The 23,505-nt window shown below is 40.8% G+C and overlaps 1 protein-coding gene across 1 annotated transcript in view; it reads right to left on the bottom strand.

The window, feature by feature from the left end:
- Positions 1-23,505, bottom strand: part of ZNF516 (zinc finger protein 516) — a 100,120-nt gene that overhangs the window by 41,762 nt on the left and 34,853 nt on the right. The window contains exon 2 of the mRNA XM_042869755.1: positions 15,615-17,633. Coding sequence (XP_042725689.1) covers positions 15,615-17,520 — 1,906 coding nt within the window. The 5' untranslated portion in view covers positions 17,521-17,633. The remainder of the gene's footprint in view (positions 1-15,614; positions 17,634-23,505) is intronic.

The following is a 23,505-nucleotide window of genomic DNA, read 5'->3' as shown; positions in this document are numbered from 1 at the left end:
TGTAAGAAAAAAAACTAATTGCACTTTAAAGAAAGCTTAGTAAAATTACTACACAATCAGAAGGCAGTCATTTATTAATACATAAAGATTGTATGCTTCTGTTCTCTTTAGTTAAAATTAGAACTGAAATATGAGTCTTATATGGAAAGAAGCTTTGATGACAGTCATTTATTTGGGAAAGCTTTTCCAGCCTTTTTGTTTCACACAAATGATTTGAATGTTTAAGGCATTTAAATAATTCCATATCTAAGTATTAATAAAGAGATGCTGTCTTTTCCATCTTTTAGGTTTTTATTAAACTGATAGTAAAAATGCAGCTGCTGACTTATAAGAAATTCAAAATTAATATACATACAAGCAGGCAGCCATTTTCACAATCTGGCAAGTAACACGTTTCCATAAATAACAAAGAATACAGGGTCATGATATCAGCTGTTGAGAAATTTACTAAGTCACCATATCACTAATTCTGCTGTAACCATTTGCTAGATTGTTTCTCTTATGCCTTGAAACTGAATTTAGAGATGCTTTCACTAAAATACTGCTGAACTTTATATATTACGTTCCCAATTTAACAGCTTTATCTCTGCTGCTTTCTCTCTAGAATTCCATACGTCTTTGTCCACACGGAGCACAGTGGATGATAACAGAGCACAAGCTTGGTGGGCAAAGGTTTATGAACATCCGAGTCTGGTCTTCACACATTCATCTGTACACACTGCAGCAACACGGGGTTATTTGTCCACATACATGGTCAGATGCACTATTACCCAGCTCTTCAGGCACACGGTATTAGTTAATTGCACGGTACATCAGCTTTAGATAATTAGACACAGCTGTACATTTGAAAATAGTAACACACAGTGGGAAATCCTGCTGGAAGAGTTTTGTCATAAACACTTTCGTGGTTCTCAGATATACCATTATCTACTCCTTACATCTCTATTTTGATCACCGTTTAAAGTTCTTTGTCTTAACTTTTCTCCTGGGGACTGTGCCAAGTATTCCACTTAAAAATAATTTTGTGGCATTGTCACACAGCATCTTTCTAACAGAAAAATATAGAGAAAATTCCTTGAAAATGTAAGCTGTTTCCTTAAAAGAATCAAGGAAAAAGAAAAATACTACTTGTAACTGACAGAGCTAATGGACAATGAGGGGTTATTACATTTTGCTTTTAAATAGCATGAGGAGTAATGCAATTCAATCTTCATTTTTCTCCAGAAACAGCTCCCCCGCCCCACCCTCAAAGCTGTCAGGAAGCTCCAAGCATTTTTTTTTTTTTTAAATAAAACCATCTCAGATCTGTTTAATTTATCTTCTTTCACAAACATAAAAGTTACAAGCTATATTAGCTTAGAATTGATTCTGACGATCTGATTCTTTAACGATTCAGGTGACTGAAAAAGAAAGAATGACTTGGTTTATTGTGTTGTATTGAAGGAGGATGCTTAAAAATAAAGGAGGGAAATTTATATTGGTGATTCTGAAAGATTAAATGGTCACAAAGGCATGCACGGAACTAAACAGAGCAAAATAAAAATAAACACATCAATCAAATCTGAAGGCATACCTGGCATCACAGAGCCAGAGCACAGCATTAGTTTCAGCAGCATAATGAAGTGATTTCTCTCTTGGTTTCTGGAGTGCAGACACAGAAACGCTGCGATCACACAAGTAACTCCAGAAAGCAGAGCAGAGAAACACCATTTCATTTTGATTCATGAGCTAAGATGCTTTTCCTCATTTTTTCCTAACTGCTGCTAACTGTATTTCTGGTCTCCTGTCCAAGTGAACTCCAAGCTACTGGGGGATTTCCCAAGTGGGATTACGCGTGTTTCTTCTGTTCCTACTAGCCACTTACAGTGGCACCTGTGACAACTTAGTTGAGCTGGCTGTCAATGACCAGCAACCAAATGTGAGGAAATAGCAGACAGACTATCTCAGAAGACAAAATGTAACTTTGGGGTGGGGTTTCTTCTTCTGTCTGAAATTCATAAGAAATTCTAATTCCTAGGGAAAAAAAAGGAACAGAAAATTGAACTATACTAAAATCTTCTGCCTTTTGTTCTAGGAGTTTTTCTTGTTGTTCCTCTCAGCTTTTGCCGAGGTACAGTCACAGTGCATAACATAATTAACTTCCAATTAAGGAAATAGTGGGAAAATGTTTCCCCTTCTATTCCTAGGAAAAGCACTGTGAGGGTGAAAGGTGGGGAAGTCAAAACAGGAGAGCACCACAGCTTAAAGTATAGAGAAGCACCATTAAGACTTCATACAACATCTGTATGACATTTGCACATGCACTCACTTCCAGTGAAGAGACAGAATTCAAAACTAATGGAGAACATCCCAAGTCCCCCAATGCAGGAAGAATCCCGTAGCCTTCCCAGCTGTGTTTTCAGGATTGTGAAACGGGAGGCTGGCAAAGCAGCCTATTTTCTACTAAATTGCTTTCACTGCTATTTTTGTGGCCAGAAGGTGTTACAAAGTTCTTAAACAGATCTATCATACTACTGCATGTACTACGAGAGACCAGAGTACATTGAGACTACTGTAAAACAATAGCTACAGAACAACCCTCATCATCTTCCGCTTGTTGTACACAGTAATTGGTTCTAAGGTCAATGCTGTGATGTTGCAACAAAAGACGATAGCTTAAGGGTAAAGAACGAACAGCAGTTGTTAATGGAAGTTTTGTTCCTATACAAATGCCCCAGAAATTAATGAAATAAAATATTCTGTATTAGCAAAACTGATTATGGACACTGTTCAACCTTAGCTCTCCATAAACTGTCCATTTCACCGAGAAAACGCAGCAAATGCTTTCAAGAATCTGAAACAAGAAAAGAACACTAATCATGAATTATGATTTTGAAGCAGATTTGACAAACGCAGCACTTGCCATCAGTGCTAACTTATTTGTGTAACAAATAAGGAAGGAAAGGTACCTGGATTTACAGTGTTACTTGTAAAATATCCATTACTAAGAGTAAGGCAGTTTTGTTCAAAGCCACATGTGGGACTGCTCGACTGAATCTAAACATCTGGGGCAAGTTATGTATCTGGCTTTCATGCCTTTGGAATGACATGCTACATTTAAGCCAAGAGGTTCAGACACACCACTTTTAACAGCCATATTTCAAAAGTCCATGGCTTTATCATTTTGAATCTTCCCACTCAATAACACTTTCAATTAAAAAAGTTTATTCTTCTTTTCCACACTCCAAGTAAAAACAAGCATAGACATTGCAGATGTCATCTTCCAAAGTGTTTTCCCAAATCCAGTGAGTACCATTGAGTACTTAAGCTCTCAGATGGAAAGGTACAAAGGAAGATTCACCCTGACGAATCACAGCGTAAAATGCTAAGATACAGAGCGTATCAAAATGTGTTCTCTCGTTTACACACTTCTTTCTCTTTTTGTTTCCCTCAGGACCTCAGAAAGACTTCTATTTGTTTTTCTTTCACCTGTTCTGCCTCCTTACGCTGCCCTGAGCTCTGAGATTGTTCCCGCAGGGCTGCGGCAGCTGCTCTGCTAAATCTCCTGTGCTGACAAACCCCCACCCCGTGCAGACAGGATTATGCTCAGCTACAGCCTCTCCTTCCCTGGTACTCCACTTTCTCTGTGTGTGCTCTGCACTCGCTCATTTCCTCCCTCCAAACAACACTCATTTTTACCCTGCCAACTGTGTCTTCACAGCCTAATTCCTCACAGCATGCCAACCTTTCCAGCACGTGCTGACCCAGGGCTGAGCTGTCCTTGTGGCTTTCAATCAGCAAGCTAAAGCCCAGGGCTGGTCTGTCCTTGGGGCTCTTCTATCAGCAAGCTAATGCTGTGACACCACTTACGCAAACATAAAACGCTTACCTCCAGCTTACTTCCTTATGCCATTAATTCACCCGTTTTTCAAGGCTCTATTTAAGGCTCACATTCGCTACAATTCCTACACGAACCACCTATGGTCAGTAGCTGACAAGAGCAGCTGAAATGGTTCAAGTGGGATTTTTGGAAGTAAATGCTCAGCTGTGTCCTTGATCCCTCCAGCAGGCACAGCCAGGGGATTCCCTCAAGGTCTCCTCCCTTCCTCAGCTACACTACATTGTCTAGCCTAAGCCCAGACAAAACTCTGAGACGAAGTCTTCCACTGCTTCTTTTGAGAAACCCCAAAGCACCTTTACTTCTTTACAGTAAGGGTGACAGAGCACTGCAACAGGCTGCCCAGAGAAACAGTGGATTCTCCTTCTGTGGAGATAATCAAAACCCATCTGGACACCTACCTGTGCAACCTTTTATAAGGAGCCTGCTTTAGCAGTGGGGTTGGACTCAATGGTATCTTGAAGTCCTTTCCAACTTCTGCAGTTCTGTGGTTTCTTGTATGATCATCAAAGCAAGCTGGATCAAGTCGTGGCCTCTGAATAAAAGAAAATGTCCCCAGCCAGGTCCCACCTTCCCTGTCACAACACAAGCAGCTCTCTGCCCATAGAGCTGCATCCTGGAGCCAACATGGCAGGCAGCTCTGCAGAGGTAAGGAGAGAGACTGCACTTCTGTCTTACTCATGCTTCAAACTGCCAACAAAAGAAGTGCATGTTGGCTATCACAATGGTTGAGTAAAATATTTAAACTTACTGAATATATCCTAAAAAAATTTAATTCTTGCTCTAGTATAAATGACAAAGAAAGACCAGTCCAGAAGAAAATTTTACTACCATATATAACTAATTATGCATTAGTAACATCTGATTTCCCACTGTTCATATGAGGGACTCGCATGCTGGCAACACCAGAGATCTAAAAAACCAAAAACAACAACAACAACAACAACAGCAAAAAACAAAACACAAATCTAATAGCTCTATTGCAAAATAAAGTGATTATGTTTGAATTATACCTAATATATCATGCCTTCTATTTTTATTAATTTTATTAATGAAAACAAAAATCAACACTGCACATTTCCCACACAAACAACTGTGCTGAGCATCCTTGTCAAACATATTTAGCAATACAATAGCAAGTAAGTGATTCTCATGTGCACCAATTTGCTGTTCCAGAGCAATCCAAGTAAACAATTACTTTTTCCTGTTAGAATTTTACTCTCTGTTCTGTTTTTGGCAATTTTTCCTAAGGCTTCTCTAGGCTTCAGAAGTACTTAAGGTTAAGATGTTTGTGAGAGATTGGTGTGCGTGTGGATATAGCAAGTGTAAGGACAAGAAACTTCTGCAAAGTATTAGAAGAGGTTTAGGATTAATGTGTTCCATGTGCAGTGTAAGCTGTATTTCCTGAATACTCTTTTAAGGAAAGAGAAAGGCCTCTTTACTTCATTACCTAGTAAAAAAAAGTTTCACTACCTACTGAATAAATGCTTAATTGCAGAAAACTGAGCAATCTTGTGGTTCACTGATGCTCCACATTACCAAAACATGCAAAGGGCAAAGTCCAAATGCAGCACTTGCTCCACTACCTTGGGGTACAGCGGGGATAGGAAGAGATGAAGCCTACAGCAGGGACAGGAAGAGATGAAGCCTTTGCATCCCTCTATCACCCTGACTCTTACAACACGTTGCACTCAGTCTTTCACCATCGTGACACTTGCTCAAAATCACTATATTAAAACATGCAGAAAATGTTCCATGGAGAGCAAAAGTGCTGTTTAGACTGAGGTTGGTTTTTCTGAAAGAATCCATGTATTTCCCTTGTGGCTGTGTTTTCTTCCCCCCAAAATTTAGTTTTTTGCTGACAGCAGCTTGCCTCAAATGCTATTTAAGTAGTAAGATATCACAAGACATATGCTATTCTGAGATAACACACACCTCTGAAGTACTGTTAGGTGTAGCTGATGCCTTCAACTGCCTGATGAATTTGTTATCTCAAAGAAACACAAGGTTTGGGAGGGTCTTGTATTACGGACTAAATCCAAATTTAGTCTTAAAATTAAAAAAAAAAAAAAGAGAGAGAAAAAAAAGTGTTTTTCTATCTCTTCAGAAGAAAATAGATTTCACTTAGAGTAACTACCCCTAATATAAGGCTGCCAAAACAAAACCAAGATTACAGCTGTGATACGACAACAAAATCATTTTAATGGCTGCTTATTCTGTTACTTGAAGTAACAGAGAAAATGAAGTGATATTTGAAGTGAGAGATGGCCAATCTGGAAAACAAAGTTCTAAAAGAATGTAAGACTGTGTCTAAAAAACACGTCCTGTAAAAAATACTGACCCTGACAAAGAGGAGTATCTACACCCATACTCAAGTTACAATAACCATTTATTGTGAAAGTTCTTGTCTTTCTCACATTAACACTGCCTTGGTAGAGAATCTGCACTTTAAATGAATGAAGTGTTGGATTTTCATTATTAGCATCACTAAAACCTTACTGAACCTATTAACAGAATATCCACAAAAGGCAGTTTTGAGATTTGCTCCTCACAGTATCTTATCTGCTAGGACTAAAGTCTGAATGCTCCAGTAGATTTCAGGATATGTAATTTACACTGGCATTGATTACTGAAAAGAAACGTTTCTCTGTTTTTCCTTTAACCTCGAGCCAGCAGGTGCCAAGTGGTTCAACAAAGCAATTAACGATGACTCCAACCCGACTTCGCAGAAGCTGAAAACCAAGCCAGCAGTTACCACTTCTGCTAGATCAGTGCCGAGGCATTCAGCAATTCACCAGTTCAAACCCTTGCTGTCTATAAACAAGAAAAGCTGTGGAGGGACTTTTTAATAAGGGCAGGTAGTGACAGGATGAGGAGAAATGGCTTTAAACTGGAAGAGGACAGATTTAGAAGATTTATCAGGAAGAAATTTAGAAGATTTAGAAATTTAGAAGATTATCAGGAAGAAATTCTTTACTGTGAGGGTGGTGAGACACTGGAACAGGTTGCCCAATAATGCGGTTGTGGATGCCCACAATCTGAAGGCGTTCAAAGTCAGGCTGAATGGGGATCTGAGCAACCTGGTCTAGAGGGAGGTGTCCCTGCCTATTGCAGAGGGTTGGAACTACGTGATCTTAACGGTCCATTCCATGATTCTATGAAAAACAAATTCTCCATGAAAACAAGTTCATTAGACTTTTACAGTTCCATTCCAATAATGCCTGGATGCTGGTCACAAAGCATGGAACAGTAGCAGTCACAGACCAAGCACAAAAAGAATCTGAAAGCATCAGAGACTAGTTCTAGGGCATTGAAAATAATGATACAATGAAAAATAGGAAGTTTTTTCTCCAGTGTCCATAAAATTTACTATATATGTTTTTAGTGACTCTCAAAAAATCCATGTTTACTGATGATAAATCTTGAAAGCAATCAAGAGCAAACAGAATAATGGGAAAAAAAGGTTATTGACGCTCTCTCTGTAAAGGGTTCCCTTGACTGCAGCTAAGTTGCTCTTGACTTTTAGTGGTTTGACTGATGCCACAGCCAGGTCCACTCAAGCTAAAGCTGAATAACTGAATGAGACTACTGGTGTAGGAAATAAGTAAATAAATACAAGAATAAAGTGAAGTCAGGTGACCTAATAAAATCCGTATTTGCAAAACCCAGCTGCAGAAAACAACTTAGCTACGCATACACCAAGCTAAACTCTGTGTTATTTTTATATCCTGTGCAGCTCTGGATCCCACTAGGTTTCAGCTGAGGCCCATTCCATCCACAAAGACACATTGAGAGCATCCACTGCCAAACCCAGCCCTTAACAAAGAAAACCTGACTCTCAGGTTAAGACGGATCAAAACTGTGAATCATAACGTTAAGGGCAGCAAAAAAGATCAAACATCAAAGACACTCACACTTATCCCCTGTTAGCAGCCATTTACAGACCAGCAGAATCCCATCTCAACACAGCCATGGTGCTACAGAAATATTTGGAAATCAGATTAAAGCCACTAGCATTGCACAATTTGCATTACTTAAATCTTGTTTTACTACTTGGGGGGATGGGGTCCTTGCTCACCAATCAGAAACTACTAGAAAATAAAAGCATTACACAATGTGATTTTATGCCTATAAATGTCAAAGGGTGATATTTCACGTGCTATATATTAATGTAACAGACACATCAGTAAATTGCTACAGTGGCTTTTCAAAAGGACGCAAGGTTAAGGTAGGCATAAAGAAGTGATGTTCTTGTGGAAGCTGTTAAAGTTACTGAAAGCTGAATTCAAAAGTAGGTGTCTTATATGCTGAAGTTTAAAAAACTTGCTGAAAAAGAGCTAAAAGCCAACTGCAAAAACTGGACCCGCTGTGCAAATACATTAAACATAACGGGAGGTATTTTTTTGAACGCATAAACTAAATCCAGCATTGCTAATAGTTTTCCACATCCCTGAAAAAAAAAAAGTATATATATATTTTTACATTCTTGTTGCATTGGTAAACATGAAGTGGACACTGGTGTTTTAGAAAGGATTAGCCAGACACAAACAGTCCTTGAAGAACCTGGTGTGACAGCAATTTCAAAAGCTACTGAAGAAGTATGAAGATGTAATCTTGCTTTGGGCATCTTACACAAGCTTCAGGGCAAAGTTTATCTTGCTATCACGTCCCTTTAAGAAACCACACTCACCTCCTTGCTTCCTCACAGATAAAATAAAGACTGAGGAAACCTACCTCTCTCTCAGTATCTCTGTACAAGTTTTCTTCCCAGCTGAGCCATGCCTCCATTGTTCATATCACATACCTACAGCTACAATAAAATAAGTGTAAACAATACACTGACCTAATTGAGTCACTTGTTATTGTGCATGTCAACCAGACAGAAGAAAGTAACAGTTAAAACTAAAATACAGTGGAAATATCTATGATGTACAAAATTCTGCAGTACTTACACCATGGGACTCCCACTGAACCATTTGCACAGAATAAAATGAGTGCAACAGTTGCATTAGTAAGTTCAAAATGTTGCTGAAGTTCGTTCTCCATCAACAACTAACAACTTCTGCCATAACTGCCACACCTGGCACAAGTCATGCATTTACCCAGGTATTTCCATCTCAGCCAGAGCTTGCTGCCTCAGTTCTGACTTGAGCTGACTGTGCGTTATCTGCTCCCCATCACCCTGCCCCACTGCAGGAGCAGCTGGAGCTCCTGTTCAGCTCTTATGCTGGCCACCCACACAACATCAGGCTGAGTAAGACAGGACCTAGTAACAAGGAGCTTGGTAATCAGGAACACAGTGGAAATTACCCAAGATGCCTACAGGGCAATCATTAAATGTTCCTTAGTTAGTATGATGTCAGGGTAATATATAGCATTAAAGGGTACAGACTGCATTATCCCACAGCTACTGCCCTGTTCCAATCAATCATTTTTGTAAGAGCTTCTCGGAGCACAGCCTCCAGGAGCCTAAAATAAAGGGCTAAACAACTTCACGCTTATGAGGTACATGCACCAAAGAAGGTTTTTAACCACACATCAGGAAGTCCTGTGTCTCTCTTCTCTTTCTCCTTGATACGCACTTCAGTGATTCTGGCTGTCTGCAATCTTCTTGTCATCTATTTCCTTGAGATGATCAGAATTATTTCTATTTCGTTCTGTTCCCTCAGTTCTTCCCATTCATATTGTCCCATCATTAAGAAGGTAAATAAAAAAATAACTATTGTGGGTGACAGCACCACTTAAGATTGTACCTGTAGAACAAGAACTTCATTTGGTGTAAGACATCATAATAGCATTGTCTTCAGTGGCAGTTATAGAATCACTGAGGTTGGAAAAGCCCCCTAAGATCACCCAGTCCAACCATCAACCCATCCCTACCATGCCCACTGACCACATCCCTCAGTGCCACATCCACATGGCTTTTGAACACCCCCAGGGATGGTGACCCCACCACCTTCCTGGGCAGCCTGTGCCACTGCCTCACTGCTCTTTTGAAGAAGAAATTTTTCCTAATACCCAATCTGAAGCTGATGCAACTTACAGCCAATGCCTCCCATTCTATCACTAGTTATCTGGGAATAGAGGCCAACTACAGAAAGCAATTTGCACTAAACGGGAGTCTGGCATGAGAAGTTCCTAAAGCACAGTCATTTGATTAAGCTACATAGCAAAATCTATAAATAGCAGAGAGGATTTCCCTTGTATACCCTTGTATACAGATAAACATATTTTCATATAAGCAAAAAAAGGAAGTTCTGGCATTAGATCTTGGCAGCTATATTGCATGCACTCAGTTTTTCCAACAGTATATGTTCACGAGAGCTATCTTTCTTTACTCCTCATTCTTACTCTGGAGTTCTAACATATTTTTATTTTTCTGTTTTCACTTGCAATGCCACTCTACACATACGTAGTGTTCTTCCCCAAACAACAGTCTCACCATTCCACTGGAAAATAAAAGCAACTCTTGAAGATGCTTACCTTTTATTTACTTATTTTAAATCAAAACCCCTATGAGATTAGGCACTTTTTGTTATGGTACCAGCTCTTGGATTTGTAAGAACTTATATCTGAACAAAAAAAAAAATATATCCAAATCTATGCTTTACAAATCTCTGCCAGTCTAACAAATGTCATTATCTTTCTATTCTAGCATTGCAATTTACATACAGGATTTTCTTATAATGTGTTTGGGATAAATGCAATCTGTTACATCTTAGTGTTTGTATAATCTGTAGCAATTCATAGGTAGCTCTCCTCCCTTTCAGCTCACTAACAAATACACTAAGACACTAAATCCATTGGATTTCTAAGAGTGTTTAAACAAATGCAAACAAGCCCAGGCACTTTTTTTTTTTTTTTTTTTTTTTTTTTTTTAATAAATTAAAAACCAAGGAAGAACATCCAAATTCTTACAACTTAGTGAATCCATATCATCAACCCAGTGGATGTACCGGGAGATGCAAACACAAGAAGCTCCTGCAGCTCTGCCTCCTGTTTGTGTGACTGTACCTGACCTCTTGTTTGTTATCATGCAAAACCTCCTGGCATCACCCACCTCAGGCCAGGATGCTGTAAGTCCTTTGGCTTCTGCGCAAGATGCCCAAAATCTTAGCTCTGCCTTGGAGGGTTCAAAATCCAGTGCTGTCCTACATTCCCTTCCATTCTTTCTTATTGTCACCTCTCGTCTTGCCCTTCCATTGAGCTCATCTTCTCACCAAACCACTGGTATATCCCAATGCAAAAAAAACACAGTCACACACAGATGTTTTGTTTTCATTGTTTGTTTTTGTACTCTGTGCTTTCCAGCCATTTGTGTCCATCTTATCTTTTCAGACTAGGAGCTCCTTATGCCTCGCACTGTATTTGTACAGGGCCTCACACAATAGTTTTCCTCTGCAATCAGTCCCTTCCTGCATTAGCCAGCGTAATAAAACCAGCATGTATTGAGTAAGAATGAATCAGTTTCTCCTTAAAGCATTTTGAAAATTTGGAGGAGTCTGACATAGGGAAAGAAAAAAAAAAAAAAAAAAAAAAAGGAAAAGAAAACAGAAGGAAGAGGCAGAAAAGAAACAAAACAAAATGGAGGAGACTATTCCCACTGAAAGCAACATCACCTCTAAGATGCAAAACACTCTTTCCTTTCACTTGCTTCCCTTCTTGATAATGTCAGGCTAGCACAAGAAGCATTCCTCTCATTTATTCCTACATAACAATCCTGGGTTTGGTGTCTGACTGTTTCTTCCTCCTTCTAGGTTTATTTTAGTATTTTGCATTCAAACACCATATTTGGCAGAAAGGAAAAGCAGCAACTTTATGACATTCTCCCTTTCCCCAAGATATAGATTGGGATATCAAAGACTTGCTGTTTTAGTACATGTTTGCTGAGCACCAAGTAGTATTTAAATTGTTTTCACTTCTTTTCTTCATCTTTCCACCTGTCAGAAGCAGTTATATCTTTAAAATCATACTTCCTTCTTTATTTCAGGACTGAAATAGTCCCTGGTGCCTACTATAACAAAATGCAACACTCCAATTCTAAATATATCATGACCACATGAGTGCCTGCATTAAGCCTTAAAAATACTGACCACTGAATGCACACATATGTACATGCACACAGACTGAACTGTTTCATTTGCACATTAAATACTGCATTTTAAGAGAGAAGCTGTTAGACTGAAGGAAAAAAAAAAAAGTATTTTTTCCTTCCACTTTTATCGGTGTACAACTTCCCTTTTCTTGCTTAGTCATAACACTGGAGTTCTTTTAATTAAAAAGTTAAAATCATAGAATCTGTCTTTAAATTGGTGAAGTGCTAAGCAACAACTTGCCAGTGGCTCAAACAGTCTCAAACTCAACTGAGTGGAAATTCAGGTACAGTTTGCTAGTGACATGAATGCCAAATAAAAACAAAGACTCATTTGGAGCAGGGAGAGCTCAAAATTATTCTAAGTCTGCTCTTAACAGACAGACCGCGCTCTGGGGCTCCTTTTCCCAGGTGGCTGTCATACAAAGCACATGTACATGGTGCATATGACAAGTCTGTGTGATGGGCATCACATGGTACTCTGCCCATGAAATATAAGAGAATTGTTTCATTTTTTGCCCTCCTAATAAGATGGAAAACAGTTTGTAACCTGCCAGCTTCCCCCTGGCAGCTGATAAGCAGGGTCTGCATGCATCACTCTCATGCCTGAGAAATCATTATGTTACCCTACGTACACAGCAGAGACAAATTACTGATGTGTTAAGAGCAAAGAAGTGGCTACCCTGGAGGCTCTCAACCCCATTTCACATGCAAAGTGCATTCCTTGCTTTCCTCCCAATAAGCTCTGCCACTTTTCCCCAGCTCCAGTCACCCTCAGCCCCAGCATCTGTTGGCCCTAAGTGAGCATGGAGGTGCACACCCAGCTCCCTTGCAAGATACTGGGCAAGCCAGTTACTACCTACCCTGTGTGTCAGCAGGACCAACTCAGATTAGTACATTAGATGCACAGAGGGGCCTTCAGCTGAATTAGGACTAGAACTTTCAATACCTGGTAGTACCAAGACCCCTCTTCTGACCCTGTGTAACATAGTTAATATGTCAAATGGGGGAGAAAATAGATATGAAAGTAAACTTATTCAAAATAACCTTGTGATTAATGCAAGATTTTCTTGACCACAGTCTGAGTAAAAATACTACCACAACAGGCACGTCAGGAAGAGGAACTGAGAGCATGGTTTGCCCTCCTCTGCTGGGGGTGGCTGCTGTCTGGGGCACTGGAGCTCTGCTCTCAAAAGAAAAGGTTCAGCAGCAAGAATGGCTACAACAAACCACAGCAGAGGACAGCAAAATTCTGCACTTCTAGGACAAAATGCATTTGAAGGTCACACTGAACCATCTGATTTTAACAGGATGTACACAAGTGTGGAATTTGGCCTGCATTCTTAAGACCTTATGCCTATGGTAGCAGAGGAGGAAAAGAAAGCCTCTCCAGTTAAAACTGTAATTTGCAGAAGAGTAAAACCAATCCTACAGCTTGCTGGAGAGAAGGACAACAGTCCCATAGCAAACAATGTAAGTGCAGCCTCAGCAAACCTGATACCAGAAAGAGAAAAGTGAGAAACTTCAGTCCTGAAATTTGATGTGCTATGGGAAAAAAAAAATCCTTCCTTTTTAATTAAAAAGTCTTGTAAAAGACTTTTTAAGACTTTTTGTAAACTTGTAAAATATAAAATGCAGCAGCCATTGTCACAGACAATCAATGCAAACGCATCCCTTTTCTAAGATGTATCTTTATTTAGGCCTATCAGTTTTCTTCTTCTTTAGTATTCAGCAAAATAGATAAGAACCAATTTCACACCCAAAGGAATGAGTTTCCTGGTGTTGGTTAGAGACAGTGGTTAATCCAGTCACCTTAATTCCTGTGAGAGAATCTGCTGTGCAACTCAAACTCTCACGTTTCACTCATGAGACAAGGGCTGAGCTTCAAGTGAGGTAAGAACTGGGACAGGGAAAGAGATGACACAGCTCCTCTTGTTAAAAATAAAGTGCTGAATAGGGAGAGCACAGAAGAACAGCCTTACTGTTTGAACATCATGTGAAAAGTGTTCCAGTGTTTTCAGCCTGTCTCCAGAGAGATGGTTTTCCATCACAGCGGTTTCCATAAGGGCACTGTACATTACACAGGTAAAATACGGCAGCCCCACTTAACTCCAGACAAAGCTGCAGCTTTAGAACTACGTTTCGTATCAATTGTATAGAGGTGCTTCAAGCAGCAGCTGATGGGTTTACACGCAAAACAAGTACAGTCCCATAAACAACTTTTTTTTTTAAAGGATTCAAATCCAAGAAATATAGATGGGAAAACCAAATACTGTGTTTTTTAACTGTGCAAGTAATAACAGTGACAATATTTGAGTTAACTTGTCACTAGGACTTCTTGGAGTTGTGAAATGGACAAGAAAGCATTAAAAAGGGTGGGGGTTCTCAGTTTAATTTAAATTTCTGTTCTCCTGTGCATCCAACTTGTCCACAGGGGACTTGACCCAAGTTATAGTTAAACCAAGTTGAGGACCCTTCTTGTAATTATTAATGACAAATGGATGGGTTTCATGAATCCTCCTTTGTTCCCTCCTCTTCCTGAACACTTTGACAGTCACATTGTCAGAGTGGTGGCCCCAACATTAGCTGCCTTTAAAACCCCCCAATATTTTATGAAAGAAGCTTGATGACACAATATCCCAGACTGCCTTACCACTGTACTTACTAAAAATGTGCAGTTATTAATACACAGCACTGGCAAGCATTGCTTTGGGGTCACTATGGGGTTTGCAGCCACTGGAGAAAGCACTACATTATATCCACCTTCCTCTACAATGAGATGGTCTTGAAAATGAGTTTAATTTACAGATAACATTGTTCTTCAGAGAGAGAAAAAAAAAAAAAGGAACAAAAAGAGGAGGAGTATGCTAATATTTGCCAAACAAAACCAACAAAAAAAATCCACATAAGGCCAGAAAGGAAAGAATGGTTAATTTCATGTTTCTAAGAGGGCATTATAAAACAAATAATGGTAAACAACAAAAATCAAAAGAAAAAAAAAATACAGAAGTGGTTAATAGTGTTCTTTTAAATATTTACTTTGCTGTTATTTGGAGCATAATTTGTTCCATTTAGTAGTGTTGGGCTCAAAGGACCGCTTTAACCCGAAGAGATTAATTATAGCCCTTGGAGTTATAAACACAAGTTTGAGAAGCAAAGCAGAAAGGAGAGGAGAGAAACACCTTCCATGCTGGCTATTAATGAGTTCACATGCTTAGGAGCAACACCACACAAGCTGCACCCTTCCTGAATGAGCTTGTTGAAGGTAGGACTGGGGTTGGGTGTCCATAATCTGGGGAAAAATAGCCCCTGAGATGTCACAGAATGGAAAAAGACCTCTAAGTAATCTAGTCCATCTACCAATATTGTCCACTAAACCCTAGGTACCCATCTACATGTTTCTTGTGCTGGGAGGGCAGCATGACGTAACAGCAGAGGTAACTTGCTGCAGGTCACTGAGATAATTCTTGGGTATCCCCCACTGAAATACAAATTTACCTGCACCTTCTGAAGACATCCTCTGACCTTACATCTATCGCAACAGCATCAACGAAACTGCCACACGGAGCAATGCATGTTGGGCACAGGGCTCCATCCTGCCCACACACTTTGCTCACTGCGTGCCCCAGCCAGCAGCCATCTTACCTAGCGAGGGGTCAGCCGCTCCCTCCTCCGAGCTCTCCTCAGCCCCCTCTTCTCCCAGGCCAGAGGTGGCCGAGTCCTCCAGAGCAGACGCGGAGTCAGGTGTGCTGGGCCCACTGACGGAACCCAAGTCCCCCTCTTCGCTGCTGGAGCCATAGCGGTCGGGCTGGGCGGCCGTCCCACCTTCGCGGCAGCTTCTCCGTTCCTTGCGGTGCACCCGCGAGTGCAGCACCATTTGGTGGTAGGTGCGGAAGATCTTGCCGCACTCGAAGCACTCGGTGGACTTGTTCTGGGTGGCCCGCCTGCCCTGCCGTGAGGAGGGACGGTAGTCCACATCACCCTGGGCAGGCGGGCAGCTCTCCCCGGGCAGGACGTTGCTGGCCTTCTCCAGGCGCCCGCTGGGACAGTTCTTCTTCTTGGGGTTGCTGGAGGAGCTGGGCGAATCCTGCTCCCGCTTGCGCTTCTCCTGGTTGACGAGGATGTACTCCCTCTTATCTTTGTCGTAAGTCACATCCGCGTCCGCCAGGGCCTCGTCCCACCCCAAATACTTCACATACTCGGAGGGCTCTGCTACTTTTCCTTTGGTGGCCAGCTGCCAAGCTTGGTAGCTACTGACTGGATCCAGCTCAGCTACTCTTTTTCCAGACTGTCCTCTTGTAACTCTATCCATCCCTACAGATGGCCTTAGACTGAGACACTGCAAGAAAAACTGCTTTGTTACTGAGGGGCTCAGGCTCCCATCGATTAAGCCCTCGGCTTTATCCCCAGTGCTGCCCCGCTGAGCCTGGTAGTGCACAGCATTATGTGCTTTTAGGCTTTCCATATTTGTAAACAGATTTCCACACTTGGCGCAGACTTCGTACAGGGACAGGCCAGTCACAATCGTCTCCTCCTGTATCACATCATTGATAGTGGCTATGAGCTCCAGCTCGTTTTTCAGTTTGTTTTTGCTCCCAGATCTCGGGCCGTGTGACTTCATGTGGTTTTTGAGAAACCAGGGCTCTTTGAATCTTCTGCCACAAATGTGGCAGCCGTGATCAAATGAGCCCCTATGCTTTTTCATGTGAGCTTTAAGGAACCAGGTCTGACTGAAAGCCTGGCCACAGACTTCACAAGGAAACTCACCAGCACTCAGCTCGCTCTTGCAGTTCTCAGTGTAGGCCTCCCCATTTGGGACCTGAGCAGTAACATGGTCCTTCTCCACGTGGCTTAACAATGACTCCTCCCTCAGGGTCATGAAGCTACACAGCCTGCACTTGAACGGTTTGTGGATCTGGTGCAGGTGCTGCTCCAGGTCCTTCTTCCTTTCAAATCTGCTTTTGCAGAAGGTGCATGGGTAAGCAGACAGCTTGCCATCCTCCTCAGCAGGCGTCGCCTCTGTGATGTCCTTTTTGCTGCTTCTTAACAAGATCTTGCTGCTGTCTAACTGAGCACTACCATTCAAGATCTTGTTGCAGGCAGACGTGCTTTTGGTGGGGCTGGTGCAGCCGCCAAGGCCCTCCGACACTCCCATCTCGCCCAGCTGAGCCTCTCCCATCTCCACCTCATGTCCCTGACTTAAAGTGCCTGTCCTGTGGCTACGGATGTGGATCTTCAGGTTGCCTTTTTGGGAAGCTCTGTGATCGCAGTAAGGGCATTTGTAGGGCTTCTCACCTGTGTGCTTCCTCATGTGCTGCGATAAGGAGCTCTGAAAAGGGAAACTTTTACCACAAATGCAGCAGCTGTGGCACATGGTCTTGTCAGCATCCATGTCGTTCTTGCTCAGCTTGCCTGGGCTGGAGGATCTCCGTAATGCCATTTCTGCTTCTCTGCTACGATCCATCTGTATTACTGCAACAGTGGGTGAGTGGGGCAGGAGGATTAAAGCATGTTCAGCAGCAGAGGAGGGTTGAACTGCGTTCTCAATCATACGGTTCTGCGGAGATGTTTTATTGCTTCATTCTTGGAGTAACATTTCTCCTTGCAGCTGCTCAAATCGCTGATTTATTTCTGCGTGTTCTTTAAGTGGATGGCGGAGATCACCTGGAACAAGAAGAAAAGCACATAAACTTACAAAAATCATGTAAGCATATTCTTAAATGTATTTCAACACATTAATATTTTGACTTCAACAGATTCTGACACTTGTGCCACACTCGTAAGCACACTATGCTACGATTTATTGCACCAAGAAGCAGCTTCTCTGATATTCTAGACTTCAATGCCAAGCATTCAAAGCACCATTAATAATATCCAAAAGGAAGAAACTATGAAAAAAGAATTAAATTTCCATAAACTTACATCACGTTGTCTTTATAGAAATGCAAACTTTAAAAATATTTTTTGTTTTAAAACCAAGCAGAAGTGGCTAAAAAATGCAGCTTACATGAGGAAAACATTTCTTGAGGGGGTTATTACACTTCAAATCTGTGGCTTTACCATCACGAGTAATTTCATGTAAAATACTTACTTGCCAAAGATAAAAGGCTTTCCTAGAGACTTTAGCAAATATCATATTCCTGCTGGCAACTGCATTACTTTGCATCTCAGACAGTTCTGCTGTGCTTGATGTGGCATGCAAGGAGCAGGCGCAGAAACTGGGCACATTCAGTACTTTGATTAAAGAGAAAATGAGAACGCAGAGCCTGACAAAGCATTCCAGGTAACTAATAGTTATTTCCTGATGGGCAATATGGATGAAATCTCCAAATATAATATTTAGTTTCAATCTGACAAAGTGAACTGATAACATGCTTAGGTATCAACTCATCTTAAAAGTGGGTGATTTATGTCAGCAAGACATACAGGAAACCACAAGAGCAACCACCTCAATGACAAAGAGCCTTAACCATAAACAAACAAACAAAGGAAGCAGCAACTTCGATTAACAAAACAGATTAATAAAAGTCAAAAAGCTTTTGTGTTCTGCCACAGTTAAATACGATGGTCATTATCTGCCTCAGCAATGCAATATGCAATGCACCAGCATCTCTCCCCTTTTCATATAGCAAAAAAATCAATGGTTAGATTTTAATAGATTGCTTCTTTTTCACTTACAACTGTAAAATAAAAATCTTCTCCCATTCCTATCCTCATTAAGAACTACAGACACCACATGACTAGATCAAAGGATACGACAGTCTGTAATGAACAGCACCAAACTATTATTGAGTTAAGAAAACATCAGCATCTTAAAATGTAACTAGCAAAAACAAAACTACGTACTCATGCATCCATCATTTGAGATCTATGACTCAAAAAATAAAGAGCTACAGATCTAAAGTCACAAAGGTTTCTCATTGTATTCACCTTTGAACCTCTTCAGTACATAAATGAGTAAATGCAGTCTAATCACATCACCAGCACAAGCTTAACAAAAAGCAAGGTAAAGCTGATGCAACGCTCATCTCAGTTACACAGTATAGAGTAAATTCATTATGTCTAATTTAGTCCTCTTACTTGCTACAAAACCATTCATTTCTGGGTTTGATTTTCTACATCTTGTATCTGTACAGCACGTTACAAGCTATCAACAGCATCTATTCAAACCACTTTTTTTCATAGAGAGCTGATACTAATATCTAAAACAGATGTATCACAAATGCAATTTCATTTCTTGAACAAAGCATTTTTATATTACAACTAGTTTGGAAGTAACATATTAGCCTGGGGGTGAGGGGTGGAAATCATATCAGATCACAAATTCAGAAGTCCATATAAGCAGGAAGTGTGCAAACAAGAGCATCTGAATTAATCTCTGAAATTTGTCATTTAAGACCAAGTGAAGGGGCTGCCTGACAGCAAACTGAGTATATGAAGGATGGCAGCCGCTGGAAGTTTTTTGCTGTCTCAGATGGTACAAACATGCAAAATCGCAAATAAAAACATGGTTTCCACTGCTGAGGGAACTGAGGGATGAAACAACACATAGTAATATTTTCATTTATGTGACTCATAACACAAGACTGCCAAGTAGCAACCCAGATTGTCTCATAACCAAAGACTTGACCTAAAATTCATTAAACAGTAAGAAGAAACAGCAAGGTAATACTTTTTGCCTTTCACACTACAGTATACTTGAATAGGCTGCAGCTGCTTCTGAAATGTTCTGTGGAGAGAGGGGGGAAAGAAAACAACTAGTAAGCCTTGGGGACAGACTGTCCTGGGTATTTTAGATGCCTTCTACATTCCACATTTTCTGCACTTTACACCAGCAAGAACGCTGCTTAATAGTAAGCTTTTAGACAAACAACCTTTCTTTTTTTGTTGCTGTTGGTTTTTTTTTTTAAATGTAGGTCTCATTCTAATTCAACTTCCTATACTGTTTCTTGTCTGAAAATTCAAGAGTGTTAAAAGTCAAACTTAGACAAGAATGCTGCATGCCACAGTTAAAGCACGTATAAATCCAAAGCTTCAGAGTCCCTTTGTTTACTCGGCCACAGCTTTTCTATGCTTAGCCATGACATATTTCATTTCAATTATTCATAGCATTTTCATTAATGAAGCTTAGTTACGAAAATGAGGATATGAAGAAAGCATTACTTGTAAGACAAATACAGTCACTTAGAGGAGATGCCCCAAGCCCTATATTCAATTAGGCCTGGGGGGGAAAAATAAGCCAGAGTTTAAAGATTGCCAAATGATTTTATTAATCTAAAATAATTAATGGAAGTATATCATCTTCATCAAAATATTGCGAGACAATCGGTTCTGCTTTATTACTTAGCTTGGCCTGCGCACTGCAATTTATAGCGTAAGTTGAACTGAGCGTTCCTGGTTTTGCACAGTTTCAATTAGTACACATTTAAAACCTGCAGCATTTCAGGTCTGATCTCCCCACCGACAGAAATTCCAAGGGGAGGATGGGCATCCACCAAATCTGAGTCTCTACACGGTAAGCGGAGGTCTGCTTTAGGCCATAGTAAACGGACTGGCAAAGACATACAGGAGCAGCTTTCAGCTCCCACTTTGCATCCTCTAAGTGCCTCTTCTATGTAATTCTCTTCGAGGGGCTCTTTGCAGAACAACAAAGCTAGTGTTCATTAGAAAGGAGAGAAGCAGCAAATGCAAAATAAAAACGACAACTTTGAAAAATGCTTCCATTCACAATACTAAACATACAAACCAAGGAAAGTAACACCGAGAATTCTACCAATTTACACTTAGTAACTTCCAGATTAATCATCAGACAAAAATTTCAATGTCAAAAATGGCACAAGAGATGGAAGATGTTGAGTAGAAAACCAAATCATACTGTTTTCTCCTTTGCAGCAAGTAAAATTTTGCCACAGCAGTGTGCATTTTTTTCTGGCTGACTGCAACAATAAAAATATTTTGACCTAATTACAAATTTGAAAATATTCTGAAATAATACTCTTTAAATGCAAGTGGTATCTGTCCAGCTACTCCAAGGTATCCAGTCTAAGTAATTCAGGTAGTAACCAATACCCTTTCATCTCTTTGGTCCAAATTAAGGCTCCACAATTGTCATAAACCATTCACAGCACAGTTGCATCCAGCCTGTAGATTCCTCGCAGGCTGCCAAGGCAGGGGGAGTGCTGCTAGCAGAGGCTGAAGCTGGAGTTAAAAGTAAATCGACTCTATTTCAAACATTTATGCACCAAAACATCTAATAGGCTCTAATATTAAAACTGAGCTTGGAAAGATTTTTTGGCTTGAGAGAAAATGCATTTGGCCAAAGCCAACCTGCTGTCACCAAGGAGCTTGGAGCTTCAGCATCACCCACAGTTTTGATAGAACAGGGGGAAAGAATGGTTTAATAGGACAAAGGGGAATAGTTTTAAACTAAAAGAGAGGGATTTTGATTAGCTACTAGGGGAAGTTTTTTACAGAGAGGGCAGTGAGGTGCTGTCACAGCTGCCCAGAGGAGCTGTGGGTGCGTCATCCCTGGAGGTTCCCAATGCCAGGTTGGATGGGACCCTGGGCAGCCTGATACAGCAGCCGAACGTCGCCTGTGGCAGCGGGTTGGAACTAACCGATCTGTAAGGTTCCTTCCAACCCAAGACATTCCATGATTCCCCAGTAGAGCATCGGGCCCTTGCCAGCACCAACACAGCAGAAACACACGGCTCTGCTGTGCTCACAACTCCATTGTCCTCACGGCTAAAATGAGTTGTAAAGTGAGGCACCGGTAAAAGGGCAAGGAACAATGCTTTAAATAAAACAGGAGCACTCTGCAATACCTGATACTCTACTTTTTATGCCACCTGCGTGTTCTGAAAGAAGACGAGACACACTTAGTCCCTGCAGCTGGCCACACAGCCCTCTCAAGGCCTTTTTGTGCCACTTGGAAAATACTGAAGGAAAGAAATACATAGAAAATAAACAAGGTGAGAAAATTGGAAAAAATACAATGTAAAGAGAAGTACCTCATTGAAAAATTGCAAATTCATTTCTGTCACATACTTAGATACAAATATCTTCAACAGTGTAGACAGAGTAAAAAAGAGAAGAAAATTATCCCTGTTCCAACATACAGAAAACTGCAAATCCTTTGTTTTCCTGCAACAGATGAGAATATTCTTCAACAGGTAATAAACAAGAAGATACATTTAAGCCTCTGCAATCTTTTCCCAAAGCAACATGTGTATTTTAAAATCAAATGCTTTCAGTTTGGGCGTCAGTATTGCAAGTCCCATCTGAAAGATAAATACACTGTAGAAATACTGCTGTTCTCATCTGCAAGAGGTTTGAATATACACTGCAATCGCTGCATTCATTGCGTTTCTCTGCCAAAAGCAACAGTGACTTTAAAAAAAAAAAAAAAAAAAAAAAACCACAAAAACCAACACTGCAAGTTGTGATCTTAGGAAAAAAACCTCACTGAAATTATTTTACACGATGCAGTGATAGGATATTGCATGCAAACATCTATAGGTAAATGGAAGGAAGTTGTATCTTTCGAAGAAGGGCAGCCTGGAGCCTCTCTAGGCTTGTGAAGACTCAGACTGCCCCAAAGTTATACTCTACTGCACCGCAGAAGACCAAGTGTGTCTTTAAATAGTAAAGCCCACCCTTGAATTTACAGGAAATCCTCACATTCTCTGACCTAGGGACTAAACTTGCCAGTAGGTAAAGGCAGCATAGCTTTGAATTGATTTTCTGAAAGTAATCCAAACTAATCCAGTGAAAAGCTATCAGCGAATCCAGAGATAGTTATGGAAGACGACTGTCTAATTTTCAAATGTATTCAATTATTATGAATGCATCTTAACAACAAGCCTGTTTGAAAAGTTTGTTTAAGCCTGCCAAAATTGACACGATGACAGGAAAGGAAAAAGAAAAAGAAAAACACGGAACTTCTGCTAGTCTAAGTTTATTCCAGCTACATTTTATAAAACCCAAGCCTTAAGCAGACTTTTGCAATACTTGTTCAATCATTTTAAGCCAGCCATCCCCTGCAGCTGAGGAAGCTGGTCCCATCTGGGAAGTTTGCCTTTCAAACACTGAAACATTATTTTGAGCTCCTCTGACTACATCGGAAGGTTTTGTGTCTTCCTCCCTCCATGAGCTAATGGCATCCTGCAGCAGGCTCCAGCCCAGCAGCCAGGGCTGCAAAAGCAGAGTCAGGTCTTTCCGAAGCGATGTGGCACCCTTCGTGGGGGGTGGCAGAGGAAAAAGACGCTGGAATAAAGATCAAAATCACTGCCATTGAAAAAGCTCGAGGTAGGCATCTGTAGCGAGGTGACCTCTCTCAAAACCAAGCCGGCAGGACAATAGGGACAGCGCAACCCAGATTTTGGTGGTTCTTAAAGCAGCAGTGCAGGAGCGTGGAGGGGGGGAGTTTGCCCTGCGCTGCTCCTGGGTTTGTCGAGAAACACGGAGCTGTCACCCACTCAGTACATATTTTGTGTTTTAGTGCACTGTGCGTGTTTGTCTTCTGGAGACAAAGCAG

This window comes from Lagopus leucura, unplaced genomic scaffold, assembly GCF_019238085.1.
Source record: "Lagopus leucura isolate 7727_CA_CO unplaced genomic scaffold, USGS_WTPT01 Super-Scaffold_100002, whole genome shotgun sequence".
NCBI lineage: Eukaryota > Metazoa > Chordata > Aves > Galliformes > Phasianidae > Lagopus > Lagopus leucura.
Note: the sequence above shows the minus strand (reverse complement) of the source record. Positions and strands in the feature narration are given on the sequence as shown.